Source organism: Equus caballus, chromosome 15, assembly GCF_041296265.1.
Source record: "Equus caballus isolate H_3958 breed thoroughbred chromosome 15, TB-T2T, whole genome shotgun sequence".
Taxonomy (NCBI): Eukaryota; Metazoa; Chordata; class Mammalia; order Perissodactyla; family Equidae; genus Equus; species Equus caballus.
The window spans coordinates 45,616,309-45,637,889 of NC_091698.1; the positions used below are offsets into that span (position 1 = coordinate 45,616,309).

The 21,581-nt window shown below is 49.8% G+C and overlaps 1 protein-coding gene across 8 annotated transcripts in view; it reads left to right on the plus strand.

The window, feature by feature from the left end:
• Positions 1-21,581, plus strand: part of SFXN5 (sideroflexin 5) — a 108,024-nt gene that overhangs the window by 14,846 nt on the left and 71,597 nt on the right. For all 8 annotated transcript variants that reach the window (XR_011426372.1, XR_011426373.1, XR_011426374.1 and 5 more), the window contains exons 3-6: positions 3,676-3,753; positions 18,067-18,093; positions 18,665-18,719; positions 20,712-20,737. Coding sequence is in view for 5 of the 8 variants with exons in the window: in XM_001488626.7 (XP_001488676.1) it covers positions 3,676-3,753; positions 18,067-18,093; positions 18,665-18,719; positions 20,712-20,737 (186 nt within the window). In the remaining 3 variants the exon portion in view is untranslated. The remainder of the gene's footprint in view (positions 1-3,675; positions 3,754-18,066; positions 18,094-18,664; positions 18,720-20,711; positions 20,738-21,581) is intronic.

Here is a 21,581-nt window from a genome sequence, read left to right on the forward strand (position 1 = left end):
TTACACTCTGTGCCTGCCTCTCTGCTTCCTTCTCCTTCCCCTCAGCACCTTTGGGTGGGACCCTCAGGGCCAGGATTCTCCTCATTCAAATTATCTGCCACTGGAGCGGACCTCCCAGGTGCCAGCATTTCCAGAGGGACATTCTGGAGACCATGTCCCTGTCAAATACAAGCAGGCGCCCTCACAGTGACACTTTCTGGCAGGCGAGCCAGAGGCAGGCAGGCTGGTGATGGAGTTTGGGAAGCAGCAACCTGGGCTGTCCCTCCCCCTGGGTTCTCCCTCCCCCTGGCCCCTGGGCTCCTGAGAAGGGCCAGCAGCCTTGTCTCCGACTGCCTGGGCCCCTCATCATTTTAGGATTCAGGGTCTGGCTGCCTGCTTGTTCCTGGTTGAAAAGACTTCCTGCAAAGTTCACCCTGCCACAGACCTCCAGCTTTCCCCACCCCTCAAGAACCCAGGGCTCTTCCGCCAAGCCTCATGGTGCATCGGGGTGAGAGGAGGGTTCAAAGCAGGGAGACCGTCCTCAGGACCCCTGAAAGCAGCCCCCTTCTCTGCAATGAGGAGACCAGCCCCCAGAAGAGCCAGCCCTCAGGGACCTCTCAAGACAAGTGGGCTGAGGCCTTGTCTGTCCCACCGAGGGCCTGGAGCCCCAGCCTCTCAGCCTCTGGCAGAGGGGGGCCTGGCTGAGGGTTAGTAAGGCCCAGAGGCAGAAAACCATGTTCTAGCTTCCTTCAGTCCTGGATTCTCAGACTTGTCTTCAGGAACTTTGGATTCAGTTCTCCCACAACCCACGCCAAGATCAGGGCTCTTTGGAACTTTTTCTTGTGGCGGGAGGCCTCCCTTTGGTGACCGCATCAAATGAGATGGAGCCTGGCCAGGTTGTTATAGGAACTCGGGAGAATCCCTGGAGTGGGAAAATAATGAGGACGCGGGGCCATTCACCATTCAGCGGTGGAAAGTAGAGCATCCATTGTCCTGCGGCAGAGGCTATGGCAGTGGGGGGAAGCGGCCTTGGGGTGGGGGGCCTGCCCTGTCACTAGGAGGCTCTGGGGGTGTCAGGGGCACAGAGCAAGGGTCTGAGCAAACCGTGGGTTCAAATACTAAGCCGCTCACTTCCTATCTGTGTGACCTTAAGCAAGTTAAAACAATCAACATGATCCCATTTTGTTGAAAAAACAAATGTCTTCAGTCTAGAAGGAAAATTATCCTCCCTTTTGCAGTGGTTATCTCAGTTTATGTTTGTAGGTAGTTTAAAAATTTTTTGTGCTTTTCTATTTTTTTCTGACATTTTCTCTCAACAGCATGGATTACTAGTATAACTGGAAAAACACAAAAACGAAAACACCAAGCTATCTCTTGGAAACAAACAGATTCTGGGAAGGGATTCTGGAATTTCAGAGTTGATATGCATACATTTGAAAGGGGAAGGACAGTACTTTCCAGCAGTCAGGCTGCTCCCAAGTAAGACGGCTTCCTGGCCCCCTGACCGCCCTGGGATAGAACAGCACTGGCCACGGGTACTTCACACACAGGCCTGCTGGGTCGCGGGTGGCCTCGCTGGCTTGTCTGTGCTGGCGGTTATTCCTGCTGTTACAGGACAGCAGGTGGCTTTCATTTCCCATCCTATGAGACTGCCATGTCAGCCCGTTCAGCAAATGCCCCATTGTCGCCCCCACTGCGTGCCCTTCCTGGTACTGTATCCTGTCTTCAGACCAAGGGGCTTATGCTGCCTTCTCGGCACTCCCATCCTCAGCCAGCCTTGTCCCTCCATCAAAAGGGCAGCAGGGTGGCTTCACTGGGTTTTTCCCTCCACACTGGCTGGGCGTCCCTGGTGGCTGGGTCCCTCATCTGTCCTTGACATAGGCTGCTTCCTCTGACTGTTGTCTGCTTATTGTTAATTTTTTGAGGGTCCAATATACCTATGGTAAAACGCACAAATCCTGAATTTATGGCTTAATGGATTTTGACAGATATTTATGCCCATGTAACCACCACTCAGATCAAGACATTGAACATTTCCATGAACCCAGAGGGTTCCTGCATGCCCTTTCCACGTCAGTAACCCCCACAAAAGTTACACTATCATGGTCTCTACTATCATAGGTGAGTGTTGCCTGTTTTTGAACTTGATAAATATTCTTCTGCATCTGACTTCTTTCACTTATCATTGTGTGTATCAGCCCTCTATTGATGTGTAAGGAATCGCCCCAAAATTTAGCGGCTTAGAACAACAAAGTCGGTTCTTTTGCTTGCTGAGCTTCAGCTTGAGCGGGGCTTAGAGGGGATGGTTTGTCTATGCTCCCTGCGGCATCAGCTAGTGCAGCCTGACTCGGGGCTGGAAGGTTCATTTCAAGACGGCTCACTTGGATGGTGGGCAACTTGGTGCTGACCATCAGCTGGTGGCTCGGCTGGAGTCATCCGCCAGGCCCTCAGTTCCTATCTACATAGGTCACTCCGTAGGCTGTTTGGGCTTCCTTACAATATGATAACTGATTTCCAAGAAAGTGACCATCCTAAGAGAACAAGGTGCAAGGCATTTTTTTGACCTAGCCTCAGAGATCCCATAGCCTCTTCTTGGCCATACTCTTGTTTGTTGAGGCAGTCATGAAGTCCTGTCCAGGATCAGGGGGAGGGGATATAGACTCTACCTCTGGATGAAGATGTAGGAAGGTTCTAGAAGGGCCTGGGACATAGGAGATATTATGGCGGCCGTCTTTGGAAAATACATTCTGCCACATTATGTTTGTGAGATTCAGCCACGTTGTGACATGTATTTGCAGTTTGCTTTTTTAGTTGCTGTATAATACTTCATTGTGGGCATGTACTACAATTCACTTATCCAGCCTGCTCTTGCATTCAGATAGTTTGCAGTCTAGGGCTATTTGAATAGTGCTGCAATGTATATTCTTATACAAATCTTTTGGTGGACGAGGCTGCCTTCTATCACTGTTGCTGTCTCTTTAGCTTTTAAGATTTTAAAAAGCATACAATTGCATCCTCTTTCATTTTCTCTCTCTTCCCATCAGTTACCGTAGCCATATGTACTTTAGTATGTAAATCTCTGCTAGTGTTTTTAAAATGTTGAAAAGAAATTATATAAGTATTACATAAATATGTTCTCTTTATAAAAACTTTCAATATTACAATTAAGATTAACGTTGCTTCTGACACCCCTTGCCAAGTCTGGGTGCTTTCCTCCTAACCCGAAGTAGACCCCTGTCACCAGTTTGGTGGGTCTACTTGTAGAGCTTTTTTGATGCATTTACACATATAAATATTCTCGTAGAAAATATTGTTTTCTATGTGTATGCGTGTGTGTGCTTTGTTTGTTTGGTACAACGAGTGGCATCATACGGCTCTACAAATCGCTTTCTCACTCAAAAAAAAATCTTGGAGATATGGCCATAGAATTGCATGGAGCTCTACTTCACTTTTTAAGCCAACGAATAATGTTCCCTAGTATCGTGGTACCACTGTGATTTAGCCATTTCCCTATGCGAGGACATTTAGTTTGTGTCCTTCTTTATTGTTTTGTGTGTGTCCCGTGAACCAGAGGGTAGGCCTTGCACACTGCAAATATTGTCAGTACTCAACTCATACTGATGCGTTCTCACAAGGGTAAGAGGTGCAGGAGCCCTAGATCTATGCCCCTCAAGGTCTCTTTTCTTTCCCCTGCAGAGACGTCTCAGAGAGGCTGTGCAGCTGCTGGAGGACTACAAGCATGGGACCCTGCGCCCGGGGGTCACCAATGAACAGGTAACTGCTGGAGGTAGGGCAGGGAAGGAAGGTGGTAAATTCACAGCCATTCCATGCAGCCAGAACCCCTTCTCTTCCCTTCAGCATCCACTTCTGCTGCTGCTACGCGCCCTGTGGACTTGTGGCTCTTTGGAGGAGATACTCAGGTCTCTCCTGTACCCTGGGTCTGGTGGGAAGCATGGAGGCTGATAAGGCTAGAGGAGCCCAAAGAAAGTGGTTTGCTGCAGCTGAAGTGCACGTCTCTTCCCAAGTCAACAGTCAGTGACATCACAGTGGTAGCTTGAAATCAGCCATAATGGGAGTATTTACACCATGGAAATTGGCAGATGCTACAAATCAGAACTTCCCCCCCAGAGAACATGTTATCAAACATTTACCAGCATACCACTACCCAAAAGTTCAGGTTGAGGATGGGAAAGATGGGGGAGGATGGTGGGGATTAGGCTCGGAGACTGTGATTTCATTTTTCTGTATCACATGGGAACTTGAACTAGAGCTAATGGAAATATTGATGGTCATATTTGGTTTGGTGTGGGGAGGGGGAGGTAGTATAGGGCAACTTTATTGATTACAGAGACTGACAGTTAATGTGCCCAAGTTTTTCTTTTTGTTCATAAACTTTATTTCAAAACTTAAAAAAAATTAATTTCACATTTTTTCCCCCAAAATAATATGCGTATATATATTCAAAAAGTCAAATCGTACTAAAACACTTGTAAGGAAAAATTGTGTGCTGCCTCACCCCTCCCCAATTCCCATTCCTATTCCCTAGATACAAATACTTTTAGCTGTTTCTTTAGATAGAAATCTGTATTTCAAATGAATATGCCTTGTCTATACTGCTATTTCTCAACTAGTTCTGTTGTATTATCTGTTACGGTAGTTGAGAAGTCAGCTTTCTTCTTATCCATCCCTGTAAACACACTTCACCCCCTACCCTCATCACCCTCCCAAATTAGTTATCATGTTTTGAGGGTCTGTGGATATTCAATATTCACATTATTACAGTTGTATCGCTAACATTCACTGTAGAGTCAAGTTGGTTGTATCAAGATTATGTTTCCTCTCTTTTTGAACTTTATGTTTTATCTGGAGTTAATAATTGCCTCTTTTTTCTTCCTCATTGGCTTCGTTTTCTTTGTACCATCTCTAATTCTTGCTGCACCCTTCAGCAGCCTTTCAATATTTTCAGGGCTTCCTTTCCATCTGAAGACTCCTGTCCTTCAGTTGCATTTTTTTCCTTGAAACTTTTCTTTCTGGGACCCACCTCCTCCAGCTGCAGGCCTTCCTCTTAGTGTGCAACTTCATTTTGGTGGGACACCTTTTCTAGTGGCTTCCTGAAAAAAGAGTAAATGGGAAGAAACCTTTGAGTCCTTTTATGTCTGAAAAATTGTAATTCTGCGCTCAACCTCAACTGGCAGTTTGGCTGAGGAGAAAATTCTAAGCTGACAATCGTTTTCCTTCAGAATTTTGAAGACATTGCCCTATTGTCTTCTGGCTTCCAGTATAGCCGTTGAAAGTCTGATTTCATTCCTGGTTCTTTGCAGGTAACCTATTTTCTCTCTTTGGGAATGTTTAGGATCTTCTCTATAAAATTTATTTCTGAAATTCCACACTGCCATCTCTTTTAAAATTCGTTATTTTGGGTTCCTGAAAGGGTTCCCCTGTCAATCTGAAGACTCCAATTTCTCAGTTCTGGCAAATTTTCTTATGCTGTTTATTTGATAATTTCTTCTCATTCTGGAATTCAATTGGTCAAATATTCAACATCTTACATTGACACTCAGATTCTCTTATGTTTTTTCTTTTCTATTCTGTCCCTTTGTCCTTCTGTTTGGCTTTGCAGGAAATTTCTTTGAGTTTAGGTTCCACATGTATATTGAATTTTTAACTTCAGCTAGTATAATTTTAATTTCCAAGAGCTCTTTGATTGTTTCTTTTCTTCATTCTTTTAAATAGAATCCTCTTCCTGTTTTGGGAATACAGTATCATCTCATCTCTCTACATTCTCGAAGCCAAAGAAGGAGGAGAAGGAGGCTGGGGTCCCAAAATTCCATTTTCAGACTTTCATTAATTTCCCTGCTTTTAGCCTCACCTACTCCCACCCTCCACTGTGCTAATGTTCCCAATCTGGAGTCTCCTGGATTCAGTTTCTCCAGAAGGTTGATAAACCTCCAGCGTCTGGTGGGGACACAGATGAGGGCGGTAAGAGTCACCTTGCTGTGTGGGGAAGGCCTGGGGGTCTACCTGCTTTGAGGACAGACTTTCAACCAACCCCCTCTGTTTAGCCTTCCATCAGCCCTTTTGTCCTGTGGTACCTGGTCCCTCCACGTCCTGAGCTTTGCTGGTGTCCTGGGCGCAGCGGGCTGGCTCCTTACGTGTAACCTCTTCAGTTATTTAGAGGATGGCTCTCTCCTCGCTGCTGGATCAGTTACTAAAACTCATTTTCCATCCAAAAACATGTTGCCGTCCCTCCTCTGCTATTGTCTCCTCTTCTGTTCTTTTGGTGACTCTGTGAGGCACTGCCCTCCTTCTAACACCTTTAGGCGCGAAGCCCATGCTGAGGCTCCGTGCTGCCAGCATGACCCACTAGTGCCTGGCTGGGTGATCCCGAGGCAGGTGGCTTAGCCACCAGCCCTCCCAATCCAGTTTGTTTCAGTTTGTGTTTATGGAGCACCTACAGGCCAGGGTTGGTGCTAGGGCCTGGAGGAGAGACCAAGGAAGAAGCTGGAGGAGGGTTTTGCCTCATGGACTCCTCAGACTCTAGGCAGTGACTGTGACAACACAGGATACCACAGGAGAGCAGAGGAAGGGGTAACCTGCCCAGACTAGGGATGTCTGATTTCTCGCCAGAGATTTGAGGAATGAGAAAGAGCTGGGGAGGAGCAGGCGCTGGGGAGGAGCGGGCCAGATGAAGAAGCACAGCCTGAGCAGAGACAACAGGCCCCTCCAGAGGAAGTGACAGTGAATGTGCTCCACTGCAGGCCGGCACGTGAAGGGAGGGCAGCACCCGAGTGGATGCAGCGCCTTGGCCAGCCGTCCTCGTGTGGGACCCTGGAGCGCGGCGCAAGGTGGTGCCGTGCCTGGGTAGGCAGGGTCCATCTTCAGGCGTCTGCGCTGCCTGCTGAGCTGGGGGCAGCTGCCAGCAGAGAAGGCAGGCAGGATCTCTTCATTACCCAGGGGCCATGCAAGGAGCCCGGGTGGCATGTCCTCTCACGCCCCTCTCTAGGCTGAAGTCCCTTGCAGTTCCTCTCGGACACATCAGGGGTGGGTCCAGCCTCCAAGTCCTTCCTGACCCTGTGTCTGCTCCCAGCCCAAGCTCCGCCCTGGCCCCTCCTTGCTGAGGTTGGCCTTTGGGGACTCTTTCCAGCTTCCAGAGTTTAGGGAATGAGGACACATTTCCCTTCTTTGCTCCCTTCAGTAGCTTAAAGCTGCCCGTCCTGTTTCCTGGGCCTTGTTTGTTTTCTGTCCTGAAAGCCCCCTTGGGCCTCCAGGGAGCTGGGAAGAGGGAGGTGGGGGGCCCTGGCACTGGCTGTGCTTCCCGACTCTGGCTCATGATGGTGATGCCCGCAGTGTCCATCTGGTGGCTGGGTAGCACAGTGCTCTAGGTGTGAGCCTGCTGCTCAGTCCCCCTAATGAGCAGATCCCGCCTCTCCCTCCCTCCGCCGTCCTCCTGGCTCCCCAGAGTATGGGGGCTGGGCTCTGCAGCAGCTGTCCCAGTGCCTTCCTCCCTGGGCCTCACCTGCAGAGCCACGCCCCACTGACTGCCAGTGAAACAGGAACAGAGGGGATGGGTGACGACGTACGGGCTCAGGGTTTGGGGAAACCTCAGCAATCTGAGATCAAGGACAGTCTCCCACTCGTGGTGCAGGCTGGCCCTGTTCGAGGGTCCCGTCTGTGCTGTCTGGAGAGGCCCAGGGTGGTTCTCGATCTCAGTCTGGACAGCGGCCTCGTCTGCTCCTGGGCTCTGTGCCTGCTTTGATGTCCTTTTGCAGGCGTGTGGGTCAGAAACCTGTGGCTGTGTCCTGATGCCTGTGGGCCTGTCCCGATGTCACGGGCAGCGCTGGGTAAACTGTGTGCCAATTTGTTATCTAACCTGCCCTCCAGTTACAACATCTCACCAGGGGGTGCTTGCAAGTGGATTGATAGTTTGTTCACCCCTGATGGCCTTGGTTAGTGGGTGGCTGATAGCTCCTCCAGAGACTGTTAATGTGTTAAAAGGTTGCTACGCCAATGGAAAATTAGCCCTGAGGATAAAATAGAAATAATTATTATTTACCCTTTGGGCTTGACAGGTGGAAATTTGGTATGCTAGGAACCCTAGTAAGGACTGTAGCTATCAGTTAAACAATAGAGCCACAGAGGCCTAAACGTGAGAACAGGCAGCTAAGTTTCTGGGTGGCGACTCTGCTGTGCACACTTTATATGCCGGGCTTTGCTGGCCTGATTTAATGTGGATGGAGACGTCCTGTTAGAGCCAACCCCCATCTTCCCCCCACTTTCTGAAGGTGGCTTTGGAAGGGGCGTGGAGTGGAATAATGTGCACAAACATGGAGGCAGAGTGGGTGGTGTGGGGCATGGTTAGAGGAGCTTCGTGTTTGTGAAGGTCTTGCAGCCCCAGTTACACCTGGGTAGTTAATGCCATCAATCCTGGCCGTGGGCATTTGCTGAGCCTCTGGTATGTGAAAGGTGCTGAGGTAGGTGCACGCCAAATGAGCATATGCCCTGGTTCCTGCCCTCCTGCAGCCAGCTCCCGGCACAGACGAGGCGACCACACGTCAATGGGGGCTGGAGGCCAGGCTGGTGGCTCAGCTGCGTGGAGCTAGTGCTAAGGTAGGTAGTAGTTCAGGGGTGAGGGAATCCTGAGAACACAGGTGATGAGGAAAGGTGTCATGGAGGGGGACGCAAGTGGGCCCTGAAGGGTAGGTCGAATGCAGAATGTAGAGAGAGACCCCAGGCAGTGGGAGGGACGTTCCCTGTAAGTCACAGACAGAAGCCGAGAAATAGAATGGAGTGGAGAGAGAGAGAGATAAGAGAGAGTAATGAGGGAAAGAGAGAGTGATGATGGAAAGAGAGAGATGAGAGAGAGAGAGAGAGAGAGAGAGAGAGAGAGGGAGGGAGGGAGGGAGGGAGGGAGGAGGAGTGGGGAGAGAAGATGAGATTAGAGAAAGTTGGAGAGGAGGTTGGGAAGTTATAGGCCTGAGTGTGAAAGTCTTTGAAACCGGGGTAGAGTTGCTGGATGTGTTATGTGGGGCAAGAGGAAGCTACTGGAAGCTCTTGAGCAAGGGAGTAGCACGCAAGTGTATGGTGGTAGGATCCTTCTGGTAGAGGGCCAGGTGGATGGGGAGCTTGGCAGCTACTGGAGTCGTCAGGGGTGAGTAGAGCAGGTCTCTGGGAGCCACGGTAGGCTTCTGAGTGGTGGTTCTCATCCATCCCCCACATTCCCCAGAGCCTGAGAACCAGCCCACCTTATTAAGTGCCTACTCTGCACCCAGCGTAACGTATCAGCTGCTCAGAGGCCCCGTGCGGGATAGATTTCTGCCTGCAACCTGCCGAGGGGAAAGGGCAGCTGGGGTGTAAGAGCCTGCAGGTCTCCTCCTGTGGCAGAGGGGAAATGGGGTCAGCTGTGCTTGGGCTTTGCTGAAAATAGCCGAGAAAATACTGAATCAAAAATCCTTGCACCCCAAATTTTCTCTGGGTGTCAGCAGGCTTGTCAGAAGCTGGCTAAACGGAAGGCTTGGATGACCCGCCCTTTACCCTGACCCCTAGCCCTAGGCTTCTGGGATCCTGCCCAGCACCCTGCCCCATGGGCCAGCCCTGGGTTGGGCCTTATAGTTAGCATGGAACAGGCAAGTGATCAGTACCAGTTGAAGCATTTGTGTCACGTGCTAGGTGTTGTACCGGATGCTGTAGACGCGTCTGTGGGCTGGGTCACCCCAGCAGCCTCCTGCTGGTCTCCCCATTCTACCTGGGCTCCTCTGTCCATTCCCAGTACAGCACTCAGAGCAGTCTGTGAAAGCATATATTACATCGTTTGTTCCTCTGCTCCGGGCTTTCCCAGCCTCGGCACTATTGGCATTTGGAGCTGGATAATTCTTTGTTGTGGGGACTGTCCTGTGCACTGCAGGATGTTTAGCAGCGTCTCTGGCTTCTACCCCTTGGCTGCCAGTAGCACCCATCTCGCCGAGTTCCTGACAACCAGACATTGCCACGTGTCGCCTGGGTGCAAAATTGCCCCATCCCCCATTAAGAACCATCGCCCTAGTAGAAACTCTGTAATGTCCACCCTTTCTACTCAGTGAAAGCCATGGTCCTTAGCATGGCCTGCAAAGCCCTGTTCATCTCTGACCTTGCCTTCAACTACTCCCCCCCTTACTCAGTCCACTCCAGTCACACTGGCCTCTGTGCTGTCCCTCAAACATGCTGGGCAGGCCCACTTCTGCCTCAGGACCTTTGCACTGGCTTTTCTGTCTGCCAGAACAATCTCCTACTGGATATCTGCATGGCTCCCTCCCTCTTTCAAGTATTTCCTCCAGTGTCACCTCAATGAAAACTACCCTAACCACCTTGCTACTGGCAGGCCCCAAACATCATCCTATTTGAGCATCTGTCAGGGGAGAAAAAGCCCAGGGAGCAAAGTAGGAGCTACTAGGCCTAGAGGACAAGGTGGGATCTTGGGGGGCCAGGCTTCCTGGGGACGAGGGGAATCCCACCTCAATGCCCCTTTATCACATCTTCCCCCCAGCTCCAGCCCTGGCCTTTTCTTTTCATCCCTCTCCCCCGTGACAGAAGCTGTGGCCCTGGCCATGTCATCGTGTTCCTGTGTCCCCTGCATGTTCCCCACCCTTCACTCCCTCCTTTTGTGCAGACCCCATTACAATAAATTTTAAATTAAAAACAAAATCCATCCCGCCGCCAGCACACGCTCCCCAGCCTCATCCTGTCCTACTTTCCCATGTTTCCTGGAGCAGCCCTCCTTCTCAAGGATCAGAGAATCCACTTATTGATTATTTTTATTGCTTAGTCTGTCCTCATTAGCATACAGGCTCTATGAAAGTGGAGATTTTTGGTCCTCGTTGTTCACTGATGTATTCTTAGACTTAGAGCCGTGCTTGGCACATAATGGGTACTCAGGAGATAGCTGTTAAATAAGTGAATTTTCCTTAATCTTCACAATAACCTTGAAAGTAAGTAAGTGTGCATATCCCCATATTACAAATCAGGAAGTGCAGGCTCAAAAAGGTTAAGTTGCCCCAGGTCGCATAACCAGCAAGGGGGAGATCTGCAATTCAAACGCGGGTTTGACTCCAGGGTCCATTCTCTTAACAGAGCGAAGCCGCGTGTGCACGGAGGCCATGCCAGCTGCTGTGTGCTGTGCCGCAGAATGAGGGGAAGTTCTGTCTCCTTTCATGTGCCTGTAGAATTGGGGGGGTGCCTTCACCCCACATACACTTGCCTGTGTACCTAGTACCTGGGAGTAACCATGGCAACAAAATTAATGGTGAGGAATAATGAGATTGGCCCAAATGATAAATTAGGAAGATTTTTTTTGTTTTGTGAAGGCATCCTTTGCCTTGCAGAAGGATCCCCTTCAGGCTCTGTTTAATTACCTTCTGGAGGTTGTTTTAAATAGGCTCTGTCTTTGCTGCCTTCGGAGGTTTGGAGAAGCAGCCTGGAAGGAGGCAGAGGGGAAGGGGAGCGGGCCAGACTGGGGCGGGGCCAGGGCAGTTACTCCTCCTCTGTGGTCTGGCTCTGCAGGTATGCCCTGCTGCCCTACCCCGGAAGGCAGCGCTCCTCCTGCTGAAGCTTGCTGGGCAGCCCCCTCCTCACCCCACCGCCTGTCTCTTGGCCTCTACACTGAGGTTCTAATAGGTTCAGATGGCAGCTCAGCTGAGACACAGGCCTTTCCTGAAATCAGCAAACTCACCCAGACTGCTCCCCCTACACCCTCTCTGTCTTCACTGTCCGAGCTAAGAAGTCAAGCAAGGTCCAAAGTCTCGTGTCCACGCTGGTTTGTTTTGCTGCAGCCGGGAAGTTCTAGGGATCAGGCCTGCACATTTTTATGTTCAGCCAGACGCACAGAGGGAGACGGGCTGAGCCCGAAGATCAGGTCACGCCGAGAAATTATATTTTAAGTGGAGCTGTTTCAGTGGCTGGCGAGAAGACACCAGGGCTTCCTGTCCTAGATTTGCAGTGTGGATGGGCAGTCCAGTGTGTCTCTCTTGGCCCCCTGTCGAATGCTTTACAGCTCAGGATGGTACACACCTGTAACCTGTTGTGGGACTGGCTCATGAAGCTTCAAACGAGCAACCAGCTCTGGTTGGAGGAACCTCTGTGGCTCTTGTGGAGGCAACTCTTGTGGGGGGTACCTGGCCTGTGGGTCCCGCAGGTCTCAGGGAAAAGCCCAGACCGAAGAGTCAGCCCTGAGTCCTTGTCCTGCTCGCTCTGTAAGCTGGGCTGAGCCTCATCAGATAGGAAGGGGCCCTGGAGAGACTGGAGAGACTTGTCCCCACCTCCTGCTCCTTCTCCTGCCTGATTAACTTAAAAAACAATGTAAGTCTGAGGGGTGCGGTGACTGGCAGGGGACGACCATGCAAGTCGGTGGCGGAGCCAGGGCCGAAATCTGTGACCCTGGCTGTTGTTGCTGCAGCCTGGAGCTGGGATGAGCCCAAAGCCATCAGGTCATGACTAGGCATTTTAGCTTAACGGAGATGTCCCTCCCACCTCACCCAAAAACCTCCTGAGGTGGGAGCATTGCCAGATGTCACAAGCAGAGCCTCAAACACCATCTTAGTTCTCGTGCCTTCCTCTCTCCTCCGGAAACACTTCCCTGATGTCATGGGGGGCAGTTTCCTATAACCCCAAATGGGTTATGGTAGGTAGGGTTATACTAACTGCTGTAAAGAAAAGGTCCCCAAATGCACCAGTTCAAATAAGATACAAGTTTATTTCTCTCCCATGTAGCAGTTCAAGTTCCAGGTGGACAGGGGGCTTTGCTCCACGGGATTATTCAGGGACCCAGGCTTCTTCCATCATGTTTCTCCACCATCTTCCTGGGTTATCCTCTCTGCCTGGCCCAGGCTTGTAAGCTGGAGCAGCCACACCCTCACTCTGGTTTATAGGCAGAGGACAGAAAGCATGGAGGGGGAGGTGCTGGCCAGGGAAAGGCACATCTCACTTCCTCTCAGATGCTGCTGGGGGACTCAGTCACATGGATAAGCCTAACTGCAAAGGAGGCTGGGAAATGTAGTGTAGCAGGTCAGCTACCTGCCCCGCAAAGGAGGCTGGGAAATGTAGTGCAGCAGGTCAGCCACTTGCCCACTACTGTTCTATTACTATGGAAGAAGGGGACATAGATTTTGTTAGACAGGTAGCATTCTGTTCTGTAGAGGTCAATGAAGAGCTTAGAAGTTGTGCACCCTGTTTCTATTTTTCTAGTGGTCACTCTTAATTTTTCTTAACAGTTACTTTTGAATAGGTAACATATGAACAATATACAGAATTCTAAAGATATTAAAAAAGTAGAGAATAAAAAATGTCTCCCTTTCCCAATCCCCCAATTGCCCACTTCCTCTCCCTAGAGTAACCATTCGTTTCTTCTGTATCCTGCCAGAGATATCTGCATACATTTATCCTTTTTCTTTAAGTGCTAATACTATAATAATGGTAATTACAGAGAAATTCACTGGAACATGGTTATAATAACAAAAGATAGGACAGTCACAAAAGGACAAATATTGTGTGATTCCACTTATACAAAATACCTAGAGTGGTCCCACTCGCAGAGACAGAAAGTTGAATGGTGGTTGCCAGGAGCTGGGGGAAGGAGGAATGGGGAGTCAGGCCTTACCGGGTACAGAGTCTCAGTTGGGGAAGATGAAAAAGTTCTGGAGATAGATGGTGGTGATGGTCATACAACAGTGTGAATGTACTTAATGCCAATGAACTGCCACTTAAAAATAGTTAAAAAGGTAAATTTTGTTATGTATATTTTACCACAATAAAAAGAAGATAGGAAATAGGCTAAAAGTCCATTACTAGGATACAGTTTATAATATATTCATTCAAGGTTTCTATTAGGAAGAATAAGGCTGCTCTGTGTGCTGATGTGGAAAGCACTCCAAAATATATCAGATGCCTAAAGGAACAGAACAGTGTGCATTGATGTGTTAGCATTTAGAGACAGGAGCATGTGGTGGTTAAAAGTGGGGAATCTGGAACCAGGCTGCTTGGGTTCAAATCCCAGGGCTGCGATGGGACTTTGGGCAAGTCACTTAACCTCTCGTTGCCTCAGTTTCCACATCTATAAAATGGGAGGTATACTAGTCCCTGCCTCATAGGGTTGTTGAGGAGATTAAGTAAGTTAATAGTCACGCGTTGCTTAACGATGGGGATATGTTCTGAGAAATGCATTATTAGGCTATTTTGTCATCATGTGACCATGATAGAGAGTAGTTACACAAACCTGGATGGTATAGCCTACTACACAGCTAGGCTATATGGTACTAATCTTATGGGACCACTATATATGGGGTCCGTTGTTGACTGAAATGTTGTTATGTGGCCCATGACTGTATGTACAAGCCCTTAGAAGGGTGTCTGACAAATGTGAATGAATGAATCAGGATGAAAGGATGAATAAATCTGAGTTAGAGGTCATGAGCTGTAGTTCCGGCTCCACCTGGGACACCTTGGACGTGCCTTTTTGCTTTGGTTTTCTCATCTGTCCTATGGAAACGGGTTTCTGAGCGTGGGAATCAAATAGCTACTGGGAGGGGAAGTGCTCAGCAAAATAGAAAAGCATGGAATTATCACGTGAGGTTTACCGTTGCCTCTTGTCTTTGGCACTGGCCAGCCTGGGCCATGTGCATGGTGGTGTCATTGCGGGGTGGGGAACATGTCTGTAAGCTCTGCTGACACCCCTGTGAACTTCTGCCTTTGCTGGTGAGCTAGCATCTGCCTGACTGTCTCATCGCTGCTCCCTGGGTTGGGGTGAAGGAGGCAGTCCCTGAACCTGAAGGACATGGATGTGGCCATCGATTAAAGGACTGCTTGGCTGGACTTTGGCGAGAGGGTGGGAAGTGACAGGTACTGACGAGGAGCATCGCTGCCGGGCTGCAAGAAGGAGGTTCTGGGACCTGAGGGTGATGTCAGCCAATTCTCTTCCTCCTCTCGTGCCTCAGGCCTGGCAGACACCCTGGCCAGACCAGACATCCATCTGCTCCATGGGGCCCCTGGAGAGCAGGGAGAACACGAACCTGGAGACCAGGAGGCCTGGTGCCCATCTCCATCCTGCCACCAGGCCCCAGGGACCCTGGCTGAGTCATTTAGTCTCTCTGAGTTGAGTTACCTTGTCTGAAAATAATCTACCCACCTCACAGGTGTACTGTAGGAATAAGACAATAGAGAGGAAGTTACTTTGAAAAATAATTAACTCCATTATAAAATACTGCTCATTTGAATGACTTCCCCTCTGTTTTAGGCATATGGAACATGTTCTATGGGGCAAGTGTTTTAGATATGCATATCTCATTTAAACCTGTGTAGTAGTCAGGATAGCAAGTGCTGTAACACACAACCCCGGATTTCAGGGGCTTAAACAGTAACATCTATTTCTCACTCGTGTCAGAGTCCAGTGCAGTTCGGGGGCTTGGCACGTGCTGCTGTCCAGGGACAGGCTCCTTTCACCTCATGCTTTACTGTCTTCTAGGGCCTCGCTGTCCTCCACTGGGTTCTCTGTGGGGGGCTTTGGGACCAGGCCTGGAAGTGGCAAACATCACTTCTGCCACAGCCAGTTAGCCAGCACCCGGTCACAGGAGCCCACCTGACTCAGGGGAGGCTGGACGTAGAGGCTTAGCTGTGTGCACAAAGGGAGATGCAGACTGCCAGGAGCACCAGGCATGGTCTCTGCCCTGCCTTACAATAACCTGTTCTATGATGGAGAAACTGAGGCACAGAGGCACAGTAATTTGCTCAGGGCCACATGTCCAGTAAGTGATTTGAATGCAGGCCTGCCCAGTTCTAACACCTGTTCTTTACACTGTCCTTTGATGTCTTAGACCAGTGCTTTCCCCCCAGGCTGTTCATCAGAAAATTGGAGAATTTTTTTTCTTTTTTGTTAAGAATTATATGAAGAGATCTTGAGGTTTTTTGGTTGTTGTTGAGGAAGATTGGCCCTGAGCTAACACCTGTTGCCAATCTTCCTCTTTTTGCTTGAGGAAGATTGACCCTGAACTAATATCTGTGCCCATCTTCCTCTACTTTGTATGTGGGACATCGCCACAGCATGGCTTGATGAGCAGTGTTTAGGTCCGTGCCTGGGATCTGAACCCACGTACCTGGGCCACTAAAGCGGAGTGTGTGAACTTAACCACTATGCCACCTGGCCAGCCCTGAGATCTTGAGTTTTTAAAAATGAAACTTTAATTTTAGAATAGCTTTAGATCTGTTGTGTGCCCAGGGCTGTGGGAGATGCTGGGGGACAGTGCTGAAAGGCAAGTCCCTGCCTCCGAGGAGCTGGACCGTGAATCCCCAGGACCCAGAAGCAGAAGGTTCTGATTCGGGGTGGAGCGTGTGGGTCAGGACTCTGTGCACAGGCCTGGGGGCGCACCTGGGGTGGTGCTGGGAGCTGGGGGTGCACTTCCGGAAGGCGCTTTCTGAGCAAAGGACTTTTTTTACCTCTTTGCTATTGTGCTCTCCCTCACCCACTCTAGCTCACAGTGGTTCTGCATTTGGTTTTTCTCTCTTCCGTCCCCTCCATTCCCCAGTTATTATTTTTGAAAAATCTCCTGCTTCTAATCCTCCTGGGTCTGGAATAGCAGACAATCAAATATGTTTGAGATGTAGCTAAAATAGGAGTAATTAGGTTGTGAATTAAGGCTCGAGGGACCCTGCTGTGAGTAAAATGCATAAACTTTAATATATCAATTTTATAACCTCTATTCTTGCTGCTCGCTGGCCTTCTGCAGCTTACTTTATATTCAGATGACAACCTTGCCATGCAAATGAAGCCTAACTGAACAGTTCTATTACACAACTTTAAACATCAACTGCTGGCTGCATCTTCCCTCTCACCTCATACCCTTCTTGCTCATTAAAAATGCACTGGCTTTTGGTTTGCCCACAACGTAAGTTTTTATTCACCATGTTTTCTTGATTCTAAAAGGCCTACTTTATTACACTTTAACATCTCTTAAATGGGATGAGTCTTTTAATTGATGAGGGTCTTGGCATTATGTCATAGTTTTCTTTCTCAGTGGCACATAATAGTGTGTCTTAGGGTCAACGATGTCTTAGATTCAAGGAAACACAGTGTTTATATCATTTGAAAGAATTGACAAATTGTTCTGTTTCTCCAGCCTGTCCCCCAAGCTGTGCTGGAAAGAGACAACTTCACCACTCATTTGAAAGCCACAATAGGAATTAGAATATCTACAACATAAGCAGTTAGAAAGCACGGCTCAGGCGCTTTCACACACCTCCTCAACAAGGTTAGAGGCACAGCTATTATCCCCATTTTACAGATGAGGAAATGGAGGCTCAGAGGTAGAAGTGGCAAAGCCAGGAATCCAGGCAGTCTGTCGTTGTTGTCACATGCTGTCAAGTTGCTCTGACTCCTGGTGACCCTATGAATGAGTATGTCCGCTATGGCCCGTCCTCAGCAGCCCTACTCAGCTCCTGTAGATCACGCCCATGGCTTCCTTTAAGGAGTCAGTCCACCTCGTATTTGGTCTTCCTCTTTTCCCGCTGCCTTCTACTTTTCCCAGCATTATTATCTTTTCCAAAGACTCCTGCCTTCTCGTGATGTACCCAAGGTGGGACAGCCTCAGTTCCGTCATTTTTGCCTCTAGCACTAGTTTAGGCTTAATTTGCTCTAGGACCCACTTGTTCATCTTTCTGGCACTCTGCGGTCTGTCCAGCTCTGAAATGATCACTCTATGCTGCCTGTAGTGATTCTGGGAGACAACTGAAGTATCTTCATTTAAATTAGGGCTGCTTACCTAGCCATACCTTAGCATCAGCTAGAGGGCTTTAGAAGAATGCTGGAAGGATTCTTCAGGTAATTGTACAGCGCAGCCTGAGTTGAGAACCCTTGGTTTAAATGATGTGTGAGATCCCCTAGCTCTGCTGTTCTGGGATCCCTGAGGCCACACTCCCAGGGAAGCTGCCAGACCCGGGGTGACCAGGACAGCCTGAGCCTCTTATGCCCTTTGGAGCCAGATCTCTTGGTTAGAAAACGTGGCTTTGAGACCTTAAATTGATATGTGCTTTTAATTTTTTTTCCTTTCTCTCCCTCCCTTCCTTCTCTTCCAGCTCTGGAGTGCTCAGAAAATCAAGCAGGTAATCCGATTTTGGATTCTTTTCCTTCCCTTCTCCTGCTCTCCTGGACCCTGCCCCGCCCTGTCCCGGGGATCCAGTGGAAGTTCCTCCTCCCATGGCTGTTACTGCTCGGCCGTTCCCCTCCCCGCGTGCCCCCGGCCACCTCACCCCTCCCTTCTCCCCCAGCACCCAGGGCCTGAGCTTCTGAAGACTGGAGTTCAGGCCAGCTCACCTTTCCCTGGGCCCCTGAGCTCCTTCCCTGCAGGCTCCTTCCACAAAATCCTTGTCACGTGCCTGCTGTGTGCCAGGTGTGGGGCCCAGAGGGCCTGCAAGGTGGACACAGTCCCGCTCTCCCCTTCCTTCAGCTTTGCACCTTAGTCAGGAGGAGAAGGGCTGTTGGTGGCCCCTGCTTTGGTTTTCTCTTGCCCTGAATGGTGGGAAAGGACTGACAGACCAGAGGGCAAGATACAGCAGCCACTGGTCATCTGAGTCTTCCTGGGGGAGCTCCCCTTTCCCTCCCCTCCCCCCTCCTTCCCCAGGTCCTCTCTCCCTCCCCCACTGTCACCCTGTGCTCTGTCCCGGCTCTTGCCAGGCTATTCTACACCCGGACACCAATGAGAAGATCTTCATGCCCTTTAGAATGTCAGGTAAGCCCCTGGGACCCTCTGGTTCTGCCCCGCCTGGGCACTTGCTATGGTCACAGCTCCAGGAGCACCCACATGTGTTGGCCTGCGGACGGGCAGAGCCCGTTACACACACAGCCACACCTGCTCCTGCATGTTCACCTGGGCTCAGCGGTGCAGGACTCTGGCCAGGCCTCCCAATCACCTGTGGAGCTTTTAGAAAATGTACCTGACTGCCTTTTCTGCCTGAGCAGTCGGGGTGGAGTGGAGGCCTCCACAGGTGCATCTGGTGCCCCACCCCCAGCTCACACACCGCTCACTTAGCGGCAGCCTCCGGGCTGAGACCTTCTAGGGGCAAGCCCTGCCTTCTGAGTCACTCCCTCTTACCTATGTACACTGCGCCCTTGCCTTCCGTGCCCTGCTCCCTGCTCAGCCCTTCCAGGCAGTTAATCCCAAGACTAACCCCCTGGTCTCTGGTCCTGCTGGTAACCTGCCCTTCAGAATGTATGTGCTGTGTTTGCACTACTGCACACTCAGGGAAGGTGCATGCCATTCTGTGGAGACCAGTGGGCAGAGGGGAGGGTGGGAAAGTGAGTATAAGGTCCTTGCCCGCAGGAAGTCCCCACCCTGCGGTCGCTGGAGGGAGAGCTCTGTATGCATGAGCTTACTGGCCTAGAAAGCACTTGCACATACACTGGCTGGGGCTGGCATGGTTATCCTGCCTACAGTTCTGAGAGGCTGCAGGCCTCGCCCAGGGTCACACAGCAGAGGCCAGACTCACATAGAGCGCTGATGCCTCCTCCATGCTGTTTCTCGGTGCAGTGGGGCGTAGGCACCCCCGAGTTACAGGGTGGGTGGGAGGGCTGCTGCCTTGGGAAGTCCTCAGGCAGCTGAAGAAACAGTCTCTACCAGTGAGCGTTCTCAGTTAAGTGGGTTAGGCAGGGTCCCCTCCTGTAAAGAGCCTGACCTCACGGGGGCGAGAGAATAAACAACCAGGTGGCATCATCATGCAAACTGGGGCAGTTAGCACCCAGTGACCCCGTTTGCCATGAAGACCCTCCAAGGCAGCGAAGGCTCCAAGCATCTTGTATCCATGGCGGTAGGCGCTCCCCAGTCCTGGCACAGGGCCGGAGCAGCTCTCACCCTGAGCCTGGCTTCTCTTGTAATTCCCCAGTCAAGCTTTACACCTCTCTCCAGAGGGATGCGGGTAGGAGAGGGATGGCTCATGTGCATGCACAGTTATGCACACTTGGGATGTGAACCTTTGCTTTAGACGGAACTCAGATAAGTGTAGTTCTCTGCTGACTGGCTGTTATAAGTTAGAGACTGGGGACAGGAAGCTGCCATTGACAGCAGTGGGGGTGGCGGAGGGAGCCTTGCCGTGAGCAATGGGGAAACAGCGCCCAGGGCCTGGCTGCGCTTCACCTCGGCCCTCTCCTGCTCTCCTGAGGATGTCTAGCCAGCCTTCTAGAGATTTAAAGACCACTGGCACTTAGAGGTGCATGTCTCACATGGGTAGGGAATTCCCTTTCTGGAAATGGTCATGATGCCAGGGAAGTAAGGGCGTGTGCTAGAAAGACAAACTGAGGGAAGGAGGACATTCAGGGGCCTTCTGAGACATCCAGAGTTGTGAAGCAAGTGTGGGCAGGGGCTGTGATGCCTCGTGGAGGAAATCATGGGAGGACCACCAAGTTAGAGTGGTGGTGCCCCAGCCCTGGGCAGCCCTGCCTTCAGGAATGAGCCTCTGGGTTTTGCATGGGAGTGAGAACTGTCTGGTTAAAGGGGAACAGAGAGAGGGAGGCTGGGGGACACAGCGGAACCCTCTGTCCTGGAGAGGGCCAAGCTGGGAAAAGGTGTGAGGGCTGGAGGTGCCTCTTGCCTAGCCGACCTGAGCCACTTCATCCGGGCCACGGCGAGACCAAGCCCAGAGTCTCTTCCGGTATCTCCTTTGAGAGGTGGGTAGGGTGGAGTGAGGGGGCATTAGAAGACCTGACTCTTTTCTCTCTCCTCTCACAGGTTACATTCCTTTTGGGACGCCAATTGTAAGTATTACTTTGAAAGGATTTTTCTTTTCTAAGAGAAATTTTTAATGTATAACTTTACATCATTGTTCATGAATATTTGATTGAGTTGTTGATTTGGGAAAAATTCCTAGAGGGAAATTATTATTAGACAAAATAGCATATATTTCTTTTTAGTTCTCTTGATGTGTATTGTCAAACATCTTTCCACAGAAATTGTGCATATGTACACCCAACACAGAGCCTCGCAGCGCCTTCATCCCTGCACATTTTCCATCCTGAATATTGTCATTAGGACATGCTGTTTACAGGTTTTCCAAAAAAGCTTGGGCAGTTGGAAAGTAAGGGTGCTTTTTGAAAACTAAAGTTTAAAATTAACTCAGAAAAGATTCAGTATCGTTTTTGTTCAGTTTTGGAATCAGAGTTAAGTTTACTCTTAATTTTTTTTTATATTGGAGCAAAACAAACATACGGAAAGGTGCATTTGTCATAAATGTACAGCTTGATACATTTTCACAAAGTGAGCTCATCCAAGTAAACATGACTTAGATAAAGATTTAGAGCATTACCAGCACCTCAGAAACCTCTCCTGTACCCCCCAGTCACTAACCCCACAGGGAACCACTTTTCTGACTTCCTTCACTATATTCTTGTTTTGTCTGTTATTGAACTTTATATAGATGGAATCATCAGGACGTACTTCTTTTGGCTTAGCTTCTTTCACTCAAAATTGTTTGTCAACTCCTCCTTACGTTATACGTAGTATTAGTTTGTTATTTTTCACGGCTGCATAATATTCCATTGTTATAACTATATCGAAAATTCTTTATCCATCCTACTGTTGGTGAACATTTGGGCTATTTCC